This window comes from Anoplophora glabripennis, unplaced genomic scaffold, assembly GCF_000390285.2.
Source record: "Anoplophora glabripennis isolate ALB-LARVAE unplaced genomic scaffold, Agla_2.0 scaffold33, whole genome shotgun sequence".
Lineage (NCBI taxonomy): Eukaryota > Metazoa > Arthropoda > Insecta > Coleoptera > Cerambycidae > Anoplophora > Anoplophora glabripennis.
The window spans coordinates 591,044-613,389 of NW_019416463.1; the positions used below are offsets into that span (position 1 = coordinate 591,044).

The following is a 22,346-nucleotide window of genomic DNA, read 5'->3' on the forward strand; positions in this document are numbered from 1 at the left end:
AACGGGCCTCTATCAACTGTGGTCAAGATTACAGTAGCAACATGTAAGTGGTGCCATCTTCATGGCGCCATTCAAATTACTCGAAATTGATATACATTTAAACTCACTTAGTAATGAAGATATTTACTCATAAAATTTTAATTGTACTCATACTAATAGAGTGAAAATTTCAAGCAATTTTAGTTACATTAAGTCAGCAACGCTGCGAATTCTTGTTACAATTAGTGTCGTCTCTTAAAATCTACGTTCTCCTTCACCATATTAACGATATAGCACCTATTTACAGTACCGTACATTTGTTCAACTATTACAAGGCATAATATTTTTCTTCTGCACCGTCGTACCACTTGTATTCCTCACCAGGGCCGCCAATTTCTTGCTGGAAAGTAATTACACACCGATAATGTAACTTTAATTTGTAATTTACGAATATTCACGGTTTTTGCGCCACGCCAAAACCCGTCTCGATGACGGTAATCATTTGTTATGTCTGGCGACATGGCCGGACAGCCATCGAGACCACACGGAGACTGCTAAGAATGCGACGTTACAAAAAAAAGATTTACAAATACAAGTGGATAAGTATGTGTGGATGTACGGTGCGAACTTATCGAGTTTGGCACAGACTCATTACCATAAAAAGGAGATCGGCTTACGGAACCTGTGATACATGGATTGGGTTTATCTCCCATAGGAACACAGATTTGGTAAAACAAAAGAATGTGCTGTCAATATGTTATTTCTAATATGTGATTTACAAATGGTGACCAAAAATGAAACCTCGTATTCTTTGGTGAATTTTAAGGTCTTTCTTTTTAAGTTTTTATCTACGATGCTTTGTTAAAAAGATACGAAAAGCTTGATTTTCGAGTAAAACTTAAAAAACTAACAAATCACTTTTATTTAAATGACATGACTAGCAATAATCATTCGGTTATTTATTCAAATAAATAAATTGATAACATTAGTCATCATTTTAATGATTTTATTTGAGTAAATGCTCAAAAATACCTCCATTTTCACGAACATAGCCCGACATCTTTTTAGTAACGAAAATGTAATTTGTTCGAAATTTATTATTGCTTGAATCTGATGAAAGGCATTATTTATTCTTCCTTCTAACTGCTCAGGATGTCAAAGTTGCTATCGGAGCCCACTATGTAATTTTAAAAAGCATTATATTCGAATATCGACGTGTGTTTAAGTAAAAGTGTTTTCAATTGTTGGTTTTTGAAGTTTTACTCGAAAATTATCTGCGTCAAGGGTATAAGCAAATCTTCGGCGTTCAGAATAATACGGAAAGAAAAGCTGTATCCTTGTTATTTTACTCCAATCCAATAGCTTTTACAGTAGGATTTTCCAGCAAGGCTTCAATTTCGCAAGGCTTCAATTTCGTCAGTTTCTTAGACGCGTCATTTAGAGGATCCAATGTTCTATAAAAAAAAATTTATTTACTGATGAAGCCACAATCACTGGAAGAGGTGTGTTTAACTGGAGCAATAGCCATACATATGCTATGGAAAATCCGCATGCCTTCTAAGAATACCATTTTCAACATGAGGTTTCAATAAACGTTTGATGTCGCATCCTTCGGGACTGTACTGTGAGACCGTTTGAACTGCCACCTCTACACATCTGAGTTTTGCAATGATTTGCAAATACTTTTAGAAGATTTATCTTTAATTTCAACACGTGACTCTTGGTATATGCATGATGGTGCCCCAGCATATTACATCCTAGGAGTTAGGAATTATCTAAATGAAGTTTACCCTCATAGGTGGATTGGTAGAGGTAGTGTACAATGGCCAGCACATAATCTCGACCTAAATACCCTTGATTTTTGTTTTTAGAGCTGCCTAAAGTCACTTGTTTATAAAATAAAATCCAACACATTTTTTAAAGTAAGACAAAACTTAAATAAAAAGGTTAGACAATGTATTATAGTATATGGTGAACATTTTCAACATTTATTGTAATTTGTTGCTGTTTTGTTTCCAAGATTATTGTAGATTAATTTAATTTAGAACATCCTTTCGGATATTCATTTTGTCAACCATTTATTTTTATTTAATTACTTTTTTACATTTCCTTTTACTTAATTGCTTTGTAAAAGTCTTAATAAAAATAATTCTTTCGATCATTTACATTTTATTTTGCCAACAGATACACTTAACATCCACTAAGATTGAAGGCCTTAGGAATACATAGTGTTTGCGTTTGCAAAACCTTTTGACATACAGTTTTTTTTATTTAATCATCTCATTAAAAAAATTACGTTTAATTCGAAAACGGAATTGGCCATGTTAATGGATCAATGTTGCTGTAGTTCAAAATTTTGTTGTAACATGTTTAAGCTGTTACTTTGAAAAGGGTTTTTCTTAATTATCTTTAAATCGACTAATGATAAAGATGTCAAAATTTGACGAATAAGTACGAATTGTGTCTTAAGAAAAACATACAAATTATTTTATCTCGCATGACAAGGTACTCTTTTCCGCATTGAAAGATTCGATCAATGTATGCTTTAAACATTGTAATTTGTGTTAATTTTTTTGAAACGCATCATGTATGTCTGTGTAGCGCAATTAACATTTCGCAGACTAATTTTCTTTGATTAATTGCTTCTCATTACTAGTCGCGAGAAATGATGGTAATGAAGTGACCAATTATCGATATTAATCAATTTCAAATACCCAACTACCTCAGTAGAAGACAAATTTAGTCTACAGCTCCGGCAATCTCTGAAGGGAAAGCTAGAACTTCGGCAATAGCAGCTTGGAGAGTCGGTATCGATTTTCCTGGATAGTATTAAAGGGCTTATTTCCATGTTTATGATGATTGAATGAAGTTCTTGTTTAAAGTGCGAGTCGTGGAATAGAATAGGCCATGAGAGGCTGTTTTGTTTTATTCACGGTTAGGTATTTCTCTTCTGTCAAATTGTATTTTAGAATTTATTATTACAATTAAAATATAATCCTCTAATTAGGTTTCCTTTCCGTTCGTTCTGGTGTAATTGTTTTTTTTATTAAAAGTTTACATTTACTACTTCACTACCTTCTGTAATTTCATCAGATCATCATATCCATTTCAAACTTTCTATCAATTTTGAGTAACTTGGCTACCACTAATAAATAATCATCAGATTTAGTAAAATAGGAAGTATTGAAAAAACGGCCAAGTTAATGAAAATTCTAATGAAAACCGTATGGAACATTGAGAATAGCTCCATTTCTTAAAGGAAAACACAGAAAGTCTTTTGTCTTACAAAAAAATTAAATAGGAGCGAAGAAGAACACTGGATAATTTTGTTGAAGCAGATGAATTAATATACCTAAGTCACTTGTATAAAACAATCTATCATACAGAGGGAAGATAATAACAGCAATGCATACTGGATCTGAGGATAACTAGGACACACTTTCATAAGCAAAAGCTAGGATAAAGGAAGATTTGAAGATTAGTTCGTACAAAATTAAGTATTTCTGGGACCGGTATGATATAAAACTAAACTTTTTTATCCGTTTATCCCAGTTGGTAACTGGGCTGTGCATTGTTGTCAAGTGTTATTTTAAAGGAAAAGTTATTAGCAAGCAAATTTCCACACCACTCACCATGAGGTTTGGCACGTTACTTTTGTCGAGTGGGTGCTCGCCACGAGCTTTACGATCCCACAAAAACTTTTAATTTAATTTAAGTGAACATTTTTTTAAGTAAGACAAACTTTGAAACAGTATTTAACAAGTGACGTAGCAGCAAATTGAAGCGGTAATCAATAATGATAAATGAAATACACAAAAATAAATAAATAATCTGTTTACTCGCCTGATTTTTATAACGTAACACTTTAGATTTTATGGCAAACGTTGGAGTACTGATAGCAGTACCTCCTTCCACGTCTGGGTCAAAGATTCCGTAGTTTCTTAAATGTTGATCCAATCTGACAAACATTTTCTTATTCTGTAATCGACGTGATCTATCATGCTTTTTTCTTTGCTCCTGACAAAAACTTGAAATTAAAACACAAAATTTCACTTCAAGATTATACACTTACACTACATAAAGTCACTTTATGTACAACCTTCCCCAAACCGATAAAGTCGAAGACTAAACAAATGAAACTGCAGTTTTCGACCATTCCTGTTTTACACCAGGTGCGGGAATAGTCGGCTCTTCCGCGCCTTCAGAGGCATACCGCAATAAAATGGAGTTAGTTTTCAACGCTATGGTGACTTAAAAATAACAAATCGTTGTATTAAATTGATTAATTAATTCATAAAATTATTTTTAATTAGTTTTATTATCTAACACTTGATTAAAAGAAATATTTACAATTAATAACGTACCTCTATACCAATATTAGCTAGTATTTAATAAATCAAGTAAAAATGTTTGTTTTTTTAGAAACGATATAATGTTTTGTTTTTAATGTTCACATGGTCACAGTGATATCAAAAAAATATGGTGACTTTAAAATAACACCTTGCTAAATTAAACAATTATAAAACTGTTTTACTAATTCATTTTTCATTGTCACAGCCCACGATGTAGATCGATTTAAAATTGAACTTCTCACATGTGCAAACACCTCCCTGTACATCATCTTTAAATAATATTTCAACTTGCCCTTGCGCGGTGGTACTTATTATTCAATACCCATGCACTTTGCCGCTTGTGATGTATCAAAATGTAGCTATTACACTGCGTACGGTGGACATGGATTAGCTCTTCGCCTGCGATATTTAAACTAAGCTTAATAACAGTAATTGCAGGTGCAACGCCATGTGTTCAATTAATTCTGCATACGAGTAAGGTAATTGAGGGGAGAGGCGAAATGAAAAACGACCGTCTGCGGTTAATATGGAGGCTCGCGATAAGGATCGCGTAAAAAAACGGAAACCAGGCGATTGGGAAACGGCGCTAGAATGGCTGGGTCTGTGGACGATCGTGTTGTGTCCCTGGAGGGTTAAAATTCTTTCGAGTAAAAGAGGTTGAGAAATGAACCAACTAAATTGCCCTTTTCACATACATATTCTATTATTAGCTCTCACATGTGTTTACTCTTCCTTAAGATAAAGGGTGGTCCAACCAAAACGCACGATGTTAATTGTAAATAAAATAAAAAGTTTTCAGAGAATTATCTTAATATTATTTATTATGATAGAAGGATCTATGACAATTATGTGCGAAACAAAATATCGGCCAAATGCTCAACAGGGCTTCGGTGGCATGCCTCTATCCGATGGTCCATATTTTCAATGACTCTGAGACATAATTGAGGTTCAATGTCGTTAATGTGCCGAATTATCTCATCCTTTAGCTCTTGAATTGTTCTTGGCTTATTGACGTACACTTTTTCTTTTAAATATCCCCAAAGAAAGAAGTCCAACGGTGTCAAATCACATGATCGTGGCGGCCAATTAACATGAGATAACACGGCCATTGAATTTCTCGCGCAAAAGAGCCATTGTTTCGTTGGCTGTGTGGCAAGTGGCACCATCCTGTTGGAACCACATATCGTCCAGGTCCATATCCTCAATTTCTGGCCACAAGAAGTCCGTTATCATCTCGCGATAGCGAACACCATTCACGGTAACTGCTTGGCCGATCTCATTTTCGAAGAAGTACGGCCCGATGACGCCGCCAGCCCATAAACCGCACCAAACAGTCACTCTTTGTGGATGCATCGGCTTTTCAACAATCACTCGTGGATTCTCATTTGCCCAAATGCGGCAATTCTGCTTGTTAACGAATCCACTGAGGTGAAAGTGTGCCTCGTCGCTGAAGATGATTTTCTTTGTAAAGTCACCATTCACTTCTGTCTGTTCAACCAGCCATTCGGCGTATTGACGACGCTTGAAATGGTCAGTAGGCTTCAGCTCTTGAGTCAATTGAACCTTGTTAGCGTGTAAATTCAAATCTTTATTCAAAATTCGCATCAGTGATGTTGGTGAGATGTTCAATTGTTGGGCACGACGACGAGTCGAGGTTGACGGCTCTTCTGCCACACTATCGCGAACAACAGCAATGTTTTCCGCAGAACGAACTGGGCGAGCATGCACAGGTATTTTCACATTTCCTACAGACCCGGTTTGCTGAAATTTGCGCACAATTCTCCCGATTGTGGACACATTTGGTCGATTATGCTGACCAAAAAAATCACGAAGTGCACGAAATGCATTTTGATTGGAACGCCCATTTTCGTAAAAAGGCTTCAACAATCTTAACGCGCTGCTCAATTGTGTACCTCTCCATGGTTGAATTTGTCAAACACTGAAACAAAGAAATGTCAAATTAAGTTGGGCAAAAAACTTAATGTGACTCACAATTAACATCGTGCATTATGGTTTGACCACCCTTTATTAAACTAATTCAAAGAAATCCTGTCAAATGAAGTCACTAGGAAGAACGAAAACCTTTAAAAAGAAAATTAAGGCATTGTGCTAGGAACGAAGATGTAGAATTGAATATTTTGTATTTTCATGAAAATCCCGAAAAGTCTACTAGAAAAGCAGAACATGGACTTCCGACTACTTTTTGAGATAATCCTACTGGGCCCTCTTCGGGATACACCCTGTATATGTATGGTTAGATTAGTTACCTTACCTTACCTTAGTTGTTTTCATATGTCAAAAACGTGACAGTTTATAAAAATTCTGAGAATGCCATGATAAACTACACAAAAACTACTAAAATTTTTGCGTTTACACTGTCTCTGGTACGGATTTTTTTTGTGGGTGTGTTTGATGTTGTTTTCCTTATTTAAATTATAATTTATACCGGGTGTCCCATTTTAAAAAATCTCTTAAGTTAAGGGCTTAATAAAAAAATTTTCAAATAAAAGTTGTAGGGTTTTGAGGGGACATCTAATGGTGACCTTGACTATGACCTTCGAGGTCATTTCAAGGTCAAGTAGATTTTTTCAAATGGAAACACATTTTTGACACCATAAATGAAAAGAGCAGAAAATTTTACATCCGAAAACCCCCGAGTACACTATTCGGCAAGACGGAAATTAATTTTGCAACAAAAAACCCTACAATTTTTATATGAAAAATTTTTTCATTAAGCCCTTAAGAGATATTCATGTATATTTTTTAAAATGAGACACCCGGTATATCTGAACTTTAATTTTAGTGACTGAAAACTAACTTGTAAAACACCTAGAAAATTACGACTGTCGCACAAAATAAATTTTGAAGCTACACCCTCCGAATGGCGAAAAAACGCAAACGGGAACGTCTCCGCCAGGCCTAGCAGGCATTATTTATCCCGCCGAGGAGGTAATGAGAGGCAATAAATAACAAGTGAACATCAAACGCCGTGCACCTCGCAATCTAGACGGACCGGAAGCGAGCAACGGCTCGCCTCTAGTTGAATTCGCTCCGGAAGTTGGCTCACAGCTCACTTAGCGATTATTCTAAATGTCACTCACGGGATTTAAATGCCCGCCTACCGCGATAAATAGTGCGTGGCACACTTGGACCTGCACGGAGGAACAATGCCTGCGGGGCCGGCCGGTACGACCCCGTCGATTATGGTCGCTTGATTTTCTCCCGTAACTGTCTCATCTGCGTTTATTACTTTAGACAATGGATAATTTCGGTACTACAGCAAAATAATTTAATAACTGTAATTCCAAATGTATCCAACTTACACAAAGTGATTATAATGGGGAGAAATTAGATTTTCCTTTCAATTCAATAGGTATATAGACCAGGAAATTAGCGAAAAAAAAGAGAAACTCGAAAAAATTCCTATCCGCGATATTATTGTAAAATTGTAAAAAGGAAAATAATACAAGACATCTCTTATCTCGTTAGTCAAAAAATTTTATTAGCTAACTTTTCTATTCAAACAAATAAGTGAGGAAAACAGTTTTTTCACTTTGCAGGGAAAACCATCAATTTTAGCGAACTTGTAGGGAATTAAATTATCTACAAAATGAGACTTGTTAAATTAAAATCGGTTAATAAACAAAAAAGTTATTGCAAAAAACAAGAAAAGTGCCCATTTCTTAATTTGTTTATAACTATCGCATTTATTGTTAAAATTTTATAAAACCTATGACAACTTGAGGATTTTGTCATACTTTAAAAGTGTGCCAAAAGTGGGCGCTGTAGGTGCAATAGTTTTCGCACGATTCAATTTGTTTATAACGGAGGCTCCAAAAGTTACGAACTTTAAGCCTGTGTACAGGCGTTAATTTTCAACCAAACATGATTCTGAAAGCGTCCTATTAAAAAATATCAATGTTATTTTTTACATTAACATTCTCAAATTTTGCATTAAAAAACTGTGCGTTTTTCGCTTATAAACGATTTTAATAAAATTGTTGCCATTTTATGCTACCTCACCGAAAATAGATGCAATGGATAGCTGGCAAAAAGGTGACAATTTCTATTTACTAATTGACCTGTTTCAGAGATTTTTTAAAATCTGAATTGGAAAAAATATAACAACTGCATTACATTGTAAATAATAGTTTGCAATTATCTTTAATTATTGTTTGTCGATAGCTTTTTATTTAAATTTCCTTAATAAGCATGCTGCTCGTAGATAATTTAATGAAAATATGTACTTCTGGGTAATTCAAGTAAATAGAAAACTTATTGAGACCGGTTTTATGGAATAATGATTTTAAACAATAGCAATTCTAATATAATCAGTAATGGACTTGATCGAACCAGTATATTTCTCTATACACATCATTTTATTACTTTATATGGGAAAGAGATACCGAAAAACTTTTTAAATAAAAGCTATAAAGAAAAATGAGAACTCTCATATTTTGTAAAAAGAGGTGTGAAATTGGAAATATAATTTGGTGACGTCAAGCAAATACTTACTGTAAAAATCAGGCTGTATATGTGAAAGGGAAGATTATGACAATTTTAGTTTGACAAGTTGCTAACTAGACATATTTTGTAGCGACTAAATACTTTAGTTTTCTATTAGGTAAGCTTTTATCTACTACAATTATATTTTGAATAATTATTCAATTATTATTTCCGAGGATTTATTCCTCCTGAATAATTATTCAATTAAATTATAATTTAACACATTTGCTTTTTAAGTAGAGCAGTCTTAAAATAAATATTTCTTTATTTCCACCATTAAGAAAAATTATAATTTTGGCTGTTAACCTACAAAGACTGACAAGTGCTTGTGAGAAACAATATAAAACGTATTAAAAAATCAAGAGGTGAAATATGTAGGTTTACATTAATGAAAGAATAATTACACATGTGTTAATGAAGGATACATCAATATGTAGAAGACCATTGTCTTCACTCACCATTGAAAGATTAACATAACAATTACCACAAATTAAAATGAAATTATTACTAGAAATTGATATAGGTGGCCTCAAAAATATTAATTCTTTGATGTTCATATAGTAGAAAGTCGTTTGAGTCAATCATTAACCCTCAATATATCCCTTTCTTGATAAATAGTCTCACGTAATGTTATTATGCAGCAAACTGTAGAAAAAAGTTGTTAAAACAAAGCGAAACGTACTTAAAGAAACGAAAGAAACGTAGCAATGCATAATAATCAATACCATGTTCACGAAACACACCAAGCTTTTTAAATATGAGACTTTACTTGACTATATACCTACATATGTGTATGATGCATAATAAGGATGCCACACAAGGACACCGTATTATAACTTACTACGCACAAAACATACAAAAGAATAGAAAAATTGGAGAATTCTCTACTGTCGTGTGCAATAAGTCCTAACACCTTACTATCCTTTAGAATGTTCAGAAAAATAAATCTAATGGAATAATACACTAATATTATTTATTTGAGTTAAACGATTCAAAGCAACGTTATCAATATTAGGAGTATATGGAAACGATAAATAATTACATTTCTGTGAATGTTGAACATAACGTTTATTAGTATCGAGATGGTTTGAGATACACATCATTAATATATCTTTGTAGCAACAGCCAGTCATCAATATCACGAACTATGTACCAAATTTTCAAATGATCTGCATAATAACAGCAACAACATACTAAATGCAGTGGCAGGTCATCTTTATATAATGGAAATAATAAAGGTCCTAAAATCGACCCTTAAGGCACCCCAGATCTAGGTATTCCTCATATTCTACGTACTGATTTATAGAAAAGATAAAATTTGAAGAAAGAATAAGCCTAGAAGAAAACACAAGTAAACTTAGACCTTCGAGACCTTGTTAATCTGATCTTCATATACGAAATTTTAACAGTCCTGATTATTTGAATGATAACTAGGTAGGTAGATGGGTATCTTAACATTCCTTGAAAGATTTAAGATTACAGTATTAACTTAGTGTAGCCAAGACAAATAAATGGCAAAACTATGAGCAGTACACAATTTAACAAAACTAATAATAACAAAATTATCGTAGGAATTTCTAAAGCAGTCTCAGACATATTTTTCATTGAAGAGAGTTATGTATTAATACTTCTTCGTCCACAATATTTTTTTCTTTTAAAATATGTAAATATATACAGGGTGTTCCATTAAAAAAAACATGTTTTTTAAAAATTACGAAAACGCGATGCTCAATTGTTTTTTTCGATTGCACCATTAGAATCGATAGAAAAAAATTTCGTATCTCCAATAATAACAGAGTTAGCAATAGTGCGCCGATAAGTGTGGACACCCTATATACTCATATATGATATTTACCATTTTTTCTTAGATAGAAAGGCAAAAAAGACAAAGGAGGTAGAGTGTTACGTAAATGTGGTAGAAATGGACAATAATCGAAGCATGTTTCTTCAGTTTCAGATTCCCTCTTCTCGACGTCGGGCTACACTTTCGGCGCGCCGACGCCGCCGCCCGGCTCCCCCTACTCCCCCATCCCCGTCACGCAGCTGGAGCTGCTGACCAAGGGCTTCAACTCCAACATCATCATCCAGCAGCCCGATTACCCCCCCAGCCCGAAAAAAGCGCAGGAGAAACTCTGCGACGACAAATGCTGCAGCCTCAAGCCGCAGAAGGCGTGCAGCTGCCAGCTGGGCTCCCCGGTGAAAGCGTCCAAGTACTCGGACGCCATCAACGGGTGCTCGAGGACCAACCCCATAGAATGGAGCGGGGTGAACGTGAAGAAGGAACCGGGGGCTTGTCAGGTGGCGGAGATAAGCACGAGCGCCTCTCCTATGGTCAAGCTGGAGGTCACCTCGCCCACCCAGAAGAATGGAGATAATGGGATGATGAGCAATTCCATCATTAGTACAAATGGTGAGTTGAATATGTTCAGTCTTTTCATAGAAAATTTATATGTTGACGTGTAAATAACCTGTGTTTAATGTATTGAAGTTAGTTCCCAAAACTTTTTGAGTTGTGTCTACTTTTTATCTCTTTATACAAACACTGGGAAATACACTGGCTAAAAAGTGTACACATGCATTCTTTTTTCATAATAAATCCGGTAATTCCTCTTTAAATTACTGGAAATTTTTTGTAAATCCATCTACACTTCTGTAAATCACAATACATTCTTATGTGTATCATATACAAGGTGTCCCAAGACCAGAACACCCCGACAGCTTTTCAGGACTGAGTTCTATCAAAAAAGTTTCAAATAAAAGTTGTAGGATATAAAGAAACCAATATGCCGATGACCTTGGATTTGATGTTTTATAGTCTGAATGAAAGAGACAAAAAATTAGGCCACATTTTCATAAAAATACAAATATGGTTATTTTTGTCTTTAATTTCAGTATACGGAAACTTGAAAATCAGTGACCAGTGATTTAGATCATTTTTTCTTAAGGCTTTTCTACGTAAAATGAACACAGAACAACCACTTCTTGATGTTATGCACATAAAAAACACTCTGTACTAAATGGGTCAAATTTGGTACTTTTGGGTGGTTTCTATGTTTCCCAAGAGACAGACAAAAAGTAGATAAGATGTCACAACTCCTTAAAAAATACCATTTCCTTCTTGAATAGATAGTTTGAGAGATACAGGACATTTTATGCTGAATCTTGCTTAATTTTCAGAGGCATAAGCGATTTTTTCTATAATTTTCGGTTTTTCAGTTTTAACACAATCGTATGTCTTTAAATATAATACGCCCTACAGGGTGTCCTAGAAAACAGTGGTGATACAGCAACTGCAGATTCATCAGGTCAAAATAATTGAATTTAAGTCAATTTACTTTAGTCCAAAAATGATTCTTTTAAATGTTACAGGGTCTTAAACTCTTACTTTTAGAATGGTTTTCCATTATCTCAGAATTAGCATACGATACCGGTTCGAAATTCAAAGGAATAAAAACCATCTGGAAACATTTCTTTCTATTTTTGAAAACATTTCTTTTAAGGAAAACTGCATTTCTAAGTGATCTGTTGATTGCTTTTAAAATTGTTAGATTTCGAGGAAACAAGAAGATTTAATTTGCAACTTCGAAAAAAAATAGAAGCTTTTGCGTAATCTTTCGTTTCCAATACATGGTACCTTAAACTTTTTTTTTTCGTATTAGCAATGTAATAATTTTTACTTGAAATCTAGTTATTTTGAAGAAGGAACCATTTGTTGTGCGGGATCAACACATAATTAACACACATAAACTTTCTGTTGTTTTCCTGAAAAGTTCCACAGACGAGAAAAATATTTTCACTGATACACTGAAAAAAAAGTACTTGGATCAAATGAGCAGATAGTTTTAAATGGAATTATTTGCTGTAAATGTATTCTATTCAAATTTATATACTTTCGTCACACTATGTGAAATATTTGCTGTAATCTATAATTTTTCTTAGAATTATCTCGGACTTTAGCTACAATATTTTTTACAGTTCATCATAAACTACAAATATATTTGTTTCAAAACTACAAGTTCCTTAAAATATATTTATATATTTAAAATTTAGTATTAATGTAGGAATTATTTAAGACAAATGTGGCATATTATAATCAAACTTACGTTTTCTTGAAAGAAAATTGTAGGTCACAGAATGGCGTAGGTGGGAAGTAGCGCGATAGATGGAGCCAGCACTTACGCTCTGTGTATACACATCTCCTTGTGAGTAACGACACTAACGCAGCTGGATCGTTCTAACATAATGACGAGAACCATCAATAAATGCCAAACCGACCTATGTCTGGTTGATTAATCTTACGAACGATCCTAGCTGTTGTACTAGGTGTTGTGAGTTTGAAACAAAATATTTGTTATTACTGAGAAAATATATTCTTGAAATAATACAATCATTTGACCAAAACTATTCAATTTTGTATTAAACAAACGATACATACAAAACATGGTTCTATAAAATCTATGTAGATAATAAAATTAAGAATAGAATTCGTTTAAGCGTAAGTGTCAAATATTGAAATTTGATTAGATATCACGTCACTGATCAGATATTAACGAAAAAATCTTCAACACCCTTTAACTTTCCAACGAAGCATTTTTGGATTAAGTTGACACTTTCAATTTCTTTTAACTGGGGAATTTGTTGTTGCTGTATAGCCACTACTTTCTGGCACACCCTGTATATGTTTGATCTTTGAAGTCTACATGAAATTTCCTTTCAAATATTGTATCATACACAACATACCTTTGGAAATATCATAAATGCCCCAAAAACGTAGAAGTTGACCCCCTCTCCACATTTACCATATCATCAGAAATCACCAAATTAAAAAAAAACCTAATGTTCGGCATTTCATGAATTTAAATTTGAATAAAACAGAAAGAACCGAACGAATTCACTTCTATCGCCAACACCACCCCTCTTACCCGACCCCCAGACGGGGGGTGGGCCGCCTGCTCGTGCCTCACGAAGTGCCTTGCGTTCCAGGCGGCAACATCCCCGTCGGCATAGCCATCGCGAGGCAGAGGGTCCAACAAGAAGTCATCGCCTCCCCCTCCCTGCCTCCCTCCGGCCTTCTCACCACCTTCAACGGAGGGGCGCAGATCAAAGAGATCACCAGGATATCGGAGATCGGTGAGTGCCTAGCTGTGACCCTCTTTTGTTTCTTTCATCTCTTCTTTCTAGTTTGGGTATCAGCGTCACGCGACATGACAAAGCCTTGGTGTGGGCGGTGCATTGTGGTTTCCTTTAAGTTCGAAAATCGGGACGCTTTGTGTCGGTCCTTAAAGAGATTTTGTATAAATGCAATTAGTAATTAATTCGGTGAATGAATTGTCCTCGGAATTGTCAAAATTCAGTTTTAGGAAGCATTTCGAAGATATAAACCAAACTATTGTTTTTGAAGTGAAACGCCCGAAATTAATGCAACAAAATTTGATCACAGTTTCTTAAGACAAATTTAGGGGTCCCAAGATTTAATCATATTTGAATTTCTTAAAAATTATTAGTCCGCTAGAAAGGCCATTGAATTTAGAAACTTTTTTGTCGCTTGATATATTTTTATAAAACGCAATGTTTTCGCGAAAAATGGCAAAATGTGATCGAATGCATCCCCAGCCACCTGCAATTAACACGTAGAATTTCATACGAATCACGAATCACGATATGCATTCGATCATATATTGCCATTTTTCTTGAAAACATTGCCTTATAGGAACAAAATGTCAAGAGACAAAAAAATCTCTAAATTCAAAGGTTTTATAGTGAACCAATAATTTTTAAGAAATTGAAATTTGCGATCAAATTTTTTTTGGCTCCAAAAATAAGGAGGCCCACGAAAAAGTGTCTTAAGGAGGTCTCGCCAAAAAGCGAAACACTATCAGATTTCACCTGCCATAAAATTTTAGCGATTCTCATACAACAGGGTTCTGAGATATAAACGAAAGACTATTCTTAGGGACGGATTTCAGGAGGTTATAACTCCGAAAGAGGAGGCCACTTGGCAAAAATAAAAAATACGGGTTCCCTAAATTTGTCCTAAGATCTGCGATTAAATTTTGTTGCATTAATTACACCCTGTATATTCTGTTTTATTTAAAACGCAAAAGTTTGGTTCTTATCTTCGATATACAACGATCAATTTTTTCTCGTTTCTGTTATAATAATAGTCCATCGTATACGATTTTATAAAACTACAGTTTTATTACCTTTGCCCTTGATATTGCTGCCAAAAAAATAGCAAACTCAAAAGGTTGATATATCGTTGAAAAGCTTACTAAATACAGTAGTTTTTGCTGAAGAAAAAAAACGTCCTCATTAACAAATTTTTGGCGTTATCACCAATAAGGAGATACCACTAATTTTGCTCATTTCACAATTATTACATTTACCTTTTTACAGCACCTGGTATAGAAGTTTTTTTAAACAATCATGTATGCCCGTCTTGTAGTATATTTAACGCTCTTTCCGATGTCTAAATTTGATGTGGCTGTAAGAATAACAGAGATATTTGTGTTTTTATGAAAAAAGGCACAACATTTTTTGAAATAAAAAAATGTTAAATAAAAGAGCAATTATCAACTTTCCAAAAAAATCTTATAATACTTTTTCGTTGAAAATTAACCCCTTGAAGTTTGGCCATCAGCATGCGTTACACCCTGTATATTTTGATTTTAATGTTTTCAGATGTGGTATTTGAAAGTTTTTTTAGAAGTTGCAAACTAGTGGTTTTACTCACCAGACTTTAATTGTACCTTGCGAGAAAACGTAGGATATCTGTTATTTAATTTTCCTCAATTTCGAACATTTAAAATCTCAGGAACTGAAAATATTTCATCCCTGAATTTAGTTCTCTGGATAATGGATGATCATAGGTCCACAATATATGTCGACTGAGGGTGTTATTATCCTATAACACCCGTGGTGTCTTCAATGTTAGGTACTTAGGTAATTCTCATTATTGAATTATTTCACGGATAATGCTTCTTAAATTTGCCCTGGCGTTATTATAGACATGTATAACGACCTACGAAGTTATTTCTCATTTAACCTGTCCCAAAATAGAATGATTTTTGCTGCTGTACGCAGTATATTTTATAGCGTATAAATACAACATATTTACAAACTTCTTTGAAATGTAAATAAATCGATTGGCAGAAAATATATTGTGTATATAGAAAGATTTTTAATACATACTGATCTACCGTACTGATAGTATAAAAACTTTTTTAAAATCGTTCTAAAATTGAACTAGCAATGTTTCTGATTACTACAAGAAACGGGACAAAGGAGCGGACGTCACACCATTTACGGCCACAAATATTCCCCTTTTTTATGTAGATATTCCAAAGGTTGTCAATAAGTTCTACTAATTCTCATTATTAGTTTTAAGTTTCTTTATTATTTATTAATTCTACCTACGTTTCCAATTCGAATTCGCTTTGCGATAAGTATATTTAATTAAGTATCTAAACCTCATTGGTTTTAATTATCGATCTACAAAACAATTCGGTACAGTTTCAGTAAACTTCATTAGGTACATTTAAAGTCGTATCGTAATCCATGTCAGATACTTAAATTTTACAAGACACAAAAAAATCTATAATTAAATTTTGTACCTATTAGACAATTAGAAAATCATAGGCGTACGTATAAAGGTATGTCGTCAATGGAGGGGGAACTACAAAAAAAGTAGTTTCCTGTATATTACTTTCGTACATACGCAGAGTAATATATTGCAACAAAATAAATAAAATTGTGTATCAAGTAAAAACCTCAATTTTTTTAAAAGTGATATGTGAAGACGTTGTTTCGCGATACCACATTGGTTATATTTCAGTAGGCGTTGACTTCTCAGTAATGGATATTGATAACTCAAATTTTTTTACCTTAATTAAATCTTCAACATCTAGGAATCACCTCTGAAGTGACGTCATACGCTAAACTTTGAGGTTTTTTATTTATAATCTAGGTAGCAATGACTTATAACATTATCCAATTCCTATTGTTCAACGACTTTCCCTACTATTTTCCCTCTTTTTCTTCCAATATCCCGACCTTGACAAATGCATTAGCGACCACTAAAGTATAATGAACGAATAAACGACAGTAAATCATTCTTCTTCCACTGAAATCATTAAAGCTAAAGTACGGCTGTTTTTTCCAGTAAATTGGTAGTTAATAACCTCCCGGCTATGCAATAACCGATTAAGCAATTCACAATTACACTAACAGTTATTATAAGTCTTTATTTTTATCATCGCTCGTGACCATACATTACAGCGGAACGTTTTATGAACGATAATTAATGGGACGGAGTCGACGTTTCCGCCTTTTCGTTATCCAGCAGGATACGCAAAAAACTCGATATCCTTTAGGAGCGGCGATTTAAGAGCCCGTTCCATAAGAAGTGGGTAAGCAATACGTGAGATAGTAGCCGTAATGAAATATCCAAGACAGATACAGACGAAAGTAGTCCATTCTCTTCAATTTTGGGTCCTGGTGAGACAAACACATTCAAAGGCTTGATAGAAATGTTAAATATTTATTTTATCAAGACTAAAGAGCATAATTGATAAGTCCTGTGAAAAGTCAATTATTGCATTGAAGATCTTAAATCCTTAAATCCTCCGATTGCTATGTATTAAATCGTAATTTTTTTCATTTGCAAAGTATCTCGATAGAATCCAAATTTTAATGTCTTAAGACTTTTAAGATTATGTTTTGAAAGTAATGATGATATGAATTTTTTCATTTCTTCTCACGATTCAAATGCTTCATTAACGTGAGTTCCCACATCTCTCACGATTAGAGTCCTTGATTAACGTGAGTTCCCACATCTCCCACGATTAAAGTCCTTAATTAACGTGAGTTCCATTTCTTCTCACAATTCAAGTGCTTGATTAATGTAAGTCCTCTCGCTTCTCACGATTCAAGTGCTTGATTAACGTGAGTTCCCACATCTCTCACAATTAGAGTGCTTTATTAACGTGAGTTCCATTTCTTCTCACGATTCAAGTGCTTGATTAACGTGAGTCTCCACATCTCCCACGATTAAAGTCCTTAATTAACGTGAGTTCCATTTCGTCTCACGACTCAAGTGCTTGATTAACGTAAGAACTCTCGTCTCTCACGATTCAAGTGCTTGATGAACGTGAGTGTAGTCGCCTCTCACGCATCAGAGTGCTTGCTTAACGTGAGCCTCTCCTCCTCTCATGATTCAATGAAAAATGCATCAGTTAAAAAGTTTTACAAATATTTTAGCCGTCACCCGAACGTTATTGATTAAATATTGGAACCAATCAAACTGTAATCGGCGATATCCTAGAGAAAAAAGGTCGTATCGAAACAAATAAATCAAAGGAAAAGAGAAGTACTTTAAGTTCATGTATACAATTAAGGAAATAATCTGTAGGTGTGACATAACTTCAAAAACACGTCAAAATGGCTTTTGTGCACATTTAGGAGTATCTCAAAATCAAGATGTGGTGGAACATTTTTAAATTCAGATTCAGATTTAGGATGAGTCCCTTTACCTCTCATGATTCAAGTGAGTGAAGAGATTACCGTGAGTTCCTCCATCTAAGGTGCTTGATTATGGCAAATCCCGATTCTTCTCACGATTCTGAGTTTTTTATTATAGTTAGCCGCTTCACTTCTCATGATCCAAAAATGAAATGCATCTGTTAAAAAATATTCATGTATGTTGGCAGTCAAATGGAGAGGAATGAAAAATTTATCCTATTTTTAAATCGATTCTTTAACTCCGTGCAAAAATAGTTCAAGAAATAGATTTCTATTGTCATACATCATATAATAAGTAATCGGAAACTCGCGTTGGCTTTTCAGACTCATTTACCGCGAATTAAATATTCTTACCGCTAATTACTTCCTTTTTCGAGAATATCGCGTAAAGTATATATCGCTAATTATTTTATAACGTACGGAAAGACATGACACATACATACATCTTTCTGATGCGACCTAAGCCTTATCTCGATTCCATTAATTATAATAATTATATCAGTTAGGCGCACTTCCTTTAACTTGGCTAACCACTTCGAGGCTGGACTTGGGGTATTATGTTACGGCGATTATCGCATTACTCTCCTTAATTAAGTTCAATTTTTATCGTTTTTATCCAATTACGAAATGATATACCGTAGGAAAGAGATCAGATAAAGATGGAAGGTATCAATTACAGTTATTACATAGGATAAAAAACTCGGGATACCCTGAAGCCAATGATTTTATTGGCTGTCAAACTCAAAATATACAGATTGATGCAAATTTTGACTGAGTAATCCTTGAATCAATGTAAGTCCAAATAATGCTGCCTAAATCTTCCACTTTTCTCTTCATGAACACATTATGTCCTCTGAAGACTGAAATTTGAGATTCGCAGTACAACCCTGATCTTGTTTCTTCTGATCCTATCTTTGGAACCTTGAAGGATATTTAGGGTACAAAAATTTAGAAATGAGTTTGGTACCTACATGCATTCCTGGCTGAAAAAGATTTTTTTCTCCTTCTCTAGAGGAACTGGATAAAAGAAAGTCTGGTATGCTAATGATATACGACAACAATTAACCAAGAACTATTCTTGGCAGTCTTCAGCATTCTTGGCAAAGTATTACACTTTATTGGTACTATCCCGCACTCTATAATTTTTTAAATACTTTAATCTTCTTCCTATTCTTTTTTCTAGTAGTTGGTTGGTTCTGATAAGTCCTATGGCACCAAGGCCTTATCAGGCCTATTGTGCGTCCCACTACTCAGTCCTATTCAGCTAGTAGTTCTGTCCTTTTTAAAAACTCCAAAAGCTTTCTTGTCAACACTTCTCTCAGCTCCTTGGGTTCCAAACAGGGTCTTCCCAGGAGCGACATTCGACTACTTGCAGATCCTGGGCATCCGCCGAGTCACATCTTGGGCTGACTGGACTGTCTACAAGTTTTACCTTATGTAGATGTTTTCTAAAGTGACAGTGTTTCGATATAAGTCCCGTCACTTTCCTGAGCCAAATTTTATTCAAGCTCAGCAGCTTGTTCTTTTCTTTAAGGGATACTCCATAAGCTCCTTAGAATGGCTTTGCCTTCGCCTTGAAGTCCAGTATTTCCTGTCTCAGTCCATTTGCTTAGAGCCTCCCTGACACACTGAGACACTATCTCACAGACATAACTCAAAGAGTATGGGCGTATCGTCACTCATACACCAAATTGGACGATACCTGGCCAAAGGTTCAATACTTGAGTCCCTATTTTATACACAAGCAATTTTTCTTCAGTATTGCAAGTACTGTAAGGCCCATACATACACCGACGATACGCAGTTGTACAGATTTGCTGAAAAAAAAGAAGAATTAAAATCATTCCAGGAAATTAATACTGACCTAGATGTCTTGTTAAATAATTCTATTAAACGTAATTTAATCATTAATTCAAATAAATCTGTTATGTTGCTTCGTTCAACATTGCTGAGAAATATTTCCATAAAAATTTATAAAGTATCCTTACCATAAATACAAAGCCAAAAATTGGAAAGCAAGTTCAGCGATCAGGTTTCATGCATTTTGCAAAAGTTTAATCTGAAATGAGAAACCAGAGTAGATGATACAAAATGAAAAAGATTGCTCTGCTAGTCTCTTATAGTAATGAAGTAATACAAATTACTGCATCTTCGGTTATGGTCCCTACCTGTCTGTTTATGAGCCTAATCAATAGTGACAAAATTTGTGTTTACGTCTTATATGGGATAAAAAAAATGAAGTATTTCAAATATATTACAATAAAAAAAATCCTTACATCTTTGAAAGAAAACTACATACCGTACAAATATTCACAGTATAAATACTCGTCAAAAAACTGCACCAAAAAACAACACATCGCTATTTAAAAACTCCAATACCTAAGAAATTTTGTTTTGAATCACTTCAAGATGGGAGTTATAAACCACATACTGGGGATTGAAATGGTTGAAAGAAAAATTTATCATACTGTAAACATAAGCAAAATATAATGACATTAAGGAATTTACCCTTCTAAAATCCTTAGATACTCCAATGATTTATCATTAACATCTTACTACTTTTCAATGCGATGTAATCTATATGCGGAGCGAAAGTTAATTTTCTATCAAAAATAATACCTAGGTCTTTTATCTCCTGTAAGTAAGAAAGCCTTTCGTTATAGTCAAACCTAAATAAATTTTTATTGCGAGTAAAACAAATATAATGACATTTCTTGAAATTTAAATGTAGTTTATTCAACAAGCAGTAGCTATAGATCAAAATCATTTTGAAATAATGTACAATCTGCAAGGTTATTTATTTTAGAATATATTTTAAGATCATCTGCATAAAAATTACAAAATTTAAAACATTTATTTATATCATTTATATAGATCAAGAATAATAATGGACCCAAGTGAAATTCTTGAGGTTCTCCAGAAGTAGCTGTGAATGAAAAAAAAAGCGGTAACCTCTAACTATTACCAGCTGCGAATTATTGAAAATATATGATGTAAGCCATCTTAAAAAATTTCCATGCACGCCGATCTCAACAAATTTAGCTATAAAAATGTTGTGGTTGATTTTAACGAACGCCTTGCTAAAATCGGTGTATACTGAATCTAACTGAATTTGACAATCCATGTAAAGTTACTAATATAGTTCGTATATTGTATTAGGTTCGATTTAATTGATTTTTGAGGGTAAAAACCGTGCTGTCGCGAAATTATTGACGATTTAACTCACCTTTTCCAGTACTTTACCAAAAATATTTAATTTACTGATCGGACGATAGTTTTTTACCAAATTTCTTTCACCAGTTTTGAAAATAGGTATCACAAAAGCTTCCTTCCACAATTGTTGAAATTCATCTTCTTCGAACGATTTATTAAATAAAATAGTTAGTGGTACCTATATATAGTGAATTGGCACATTTTTGAAGCAATTCCATTAGGGCCAGCACCCTTATTTTCGTCTATGTTGACCAGAATATTCAGAACTTCATCATGATCGACTCTTATACTACTTATATTACTATTATTTCCTGAGCTACATCATAAAAATGTCTGACTATAAGGTTCATACGCAGTTTTGAAAAATGATGTAAACTGACTACAAACAGCGTTGCCATCTTTGGCAAAGGTATCGTTATGCAACATGACATTTGAAATACCTGGCTGAGCTTTTTTTACCGAAGCATAGTGCCAAAAATGTTTTCCATTCTCAGGTACACCATCCTCAATAGATCTTACATAGTTATTATAATCAGTCCTAATCATTTTTTTAGTTTTACGCATTAAGTTGCAGAAATTACTATAATCAATCTCATTTTGACACACCTTCCACCTTGTATGAACCCTTATATTTCTCTTTAATAATTTTTATAGTATTATATCTAAAATAAGTAGGATATTTTCTATTTATTGTTATTTTAGAAACAAAATTTGCGACGGCAAAGTTTATCTTTTCATAAATAAAGTCTCAATGAGTCATTGACAGATTTATTCAAA

General features: G+C 34.0%; 1 protein-coding gene across 3 annotated transcripts in view; it reads left to right on the plus strand.

Annotated features, from left to right (window-relative positions):
- LOC108912772 (protein winged eye) overlaps positions 1–22,346 on the plus strand; it is a 241,345-nt gene that overhangs the window by 191,161 nt on the left and 27,838 nt on the right. The window contains exons 5-6 of one of the 3 annotated variants that reach the window (XM_018718154.1): positions 10,789–11,247; positions 13,713–13,967. In XM_018718154.1, the coding sequence (XP_018573670.1) occupies positions 10,789–11,247; positions 13,713–13,967 (714 nt within the window). The remainder of the gene's footprint in view (positions 1–10,788; positions 11,248–13,712; positions 13,968–22,346) is intronic. The other 2 variants (XM_018718164.1, XM_018718172.1) reach the window with 2 other exon arrangements.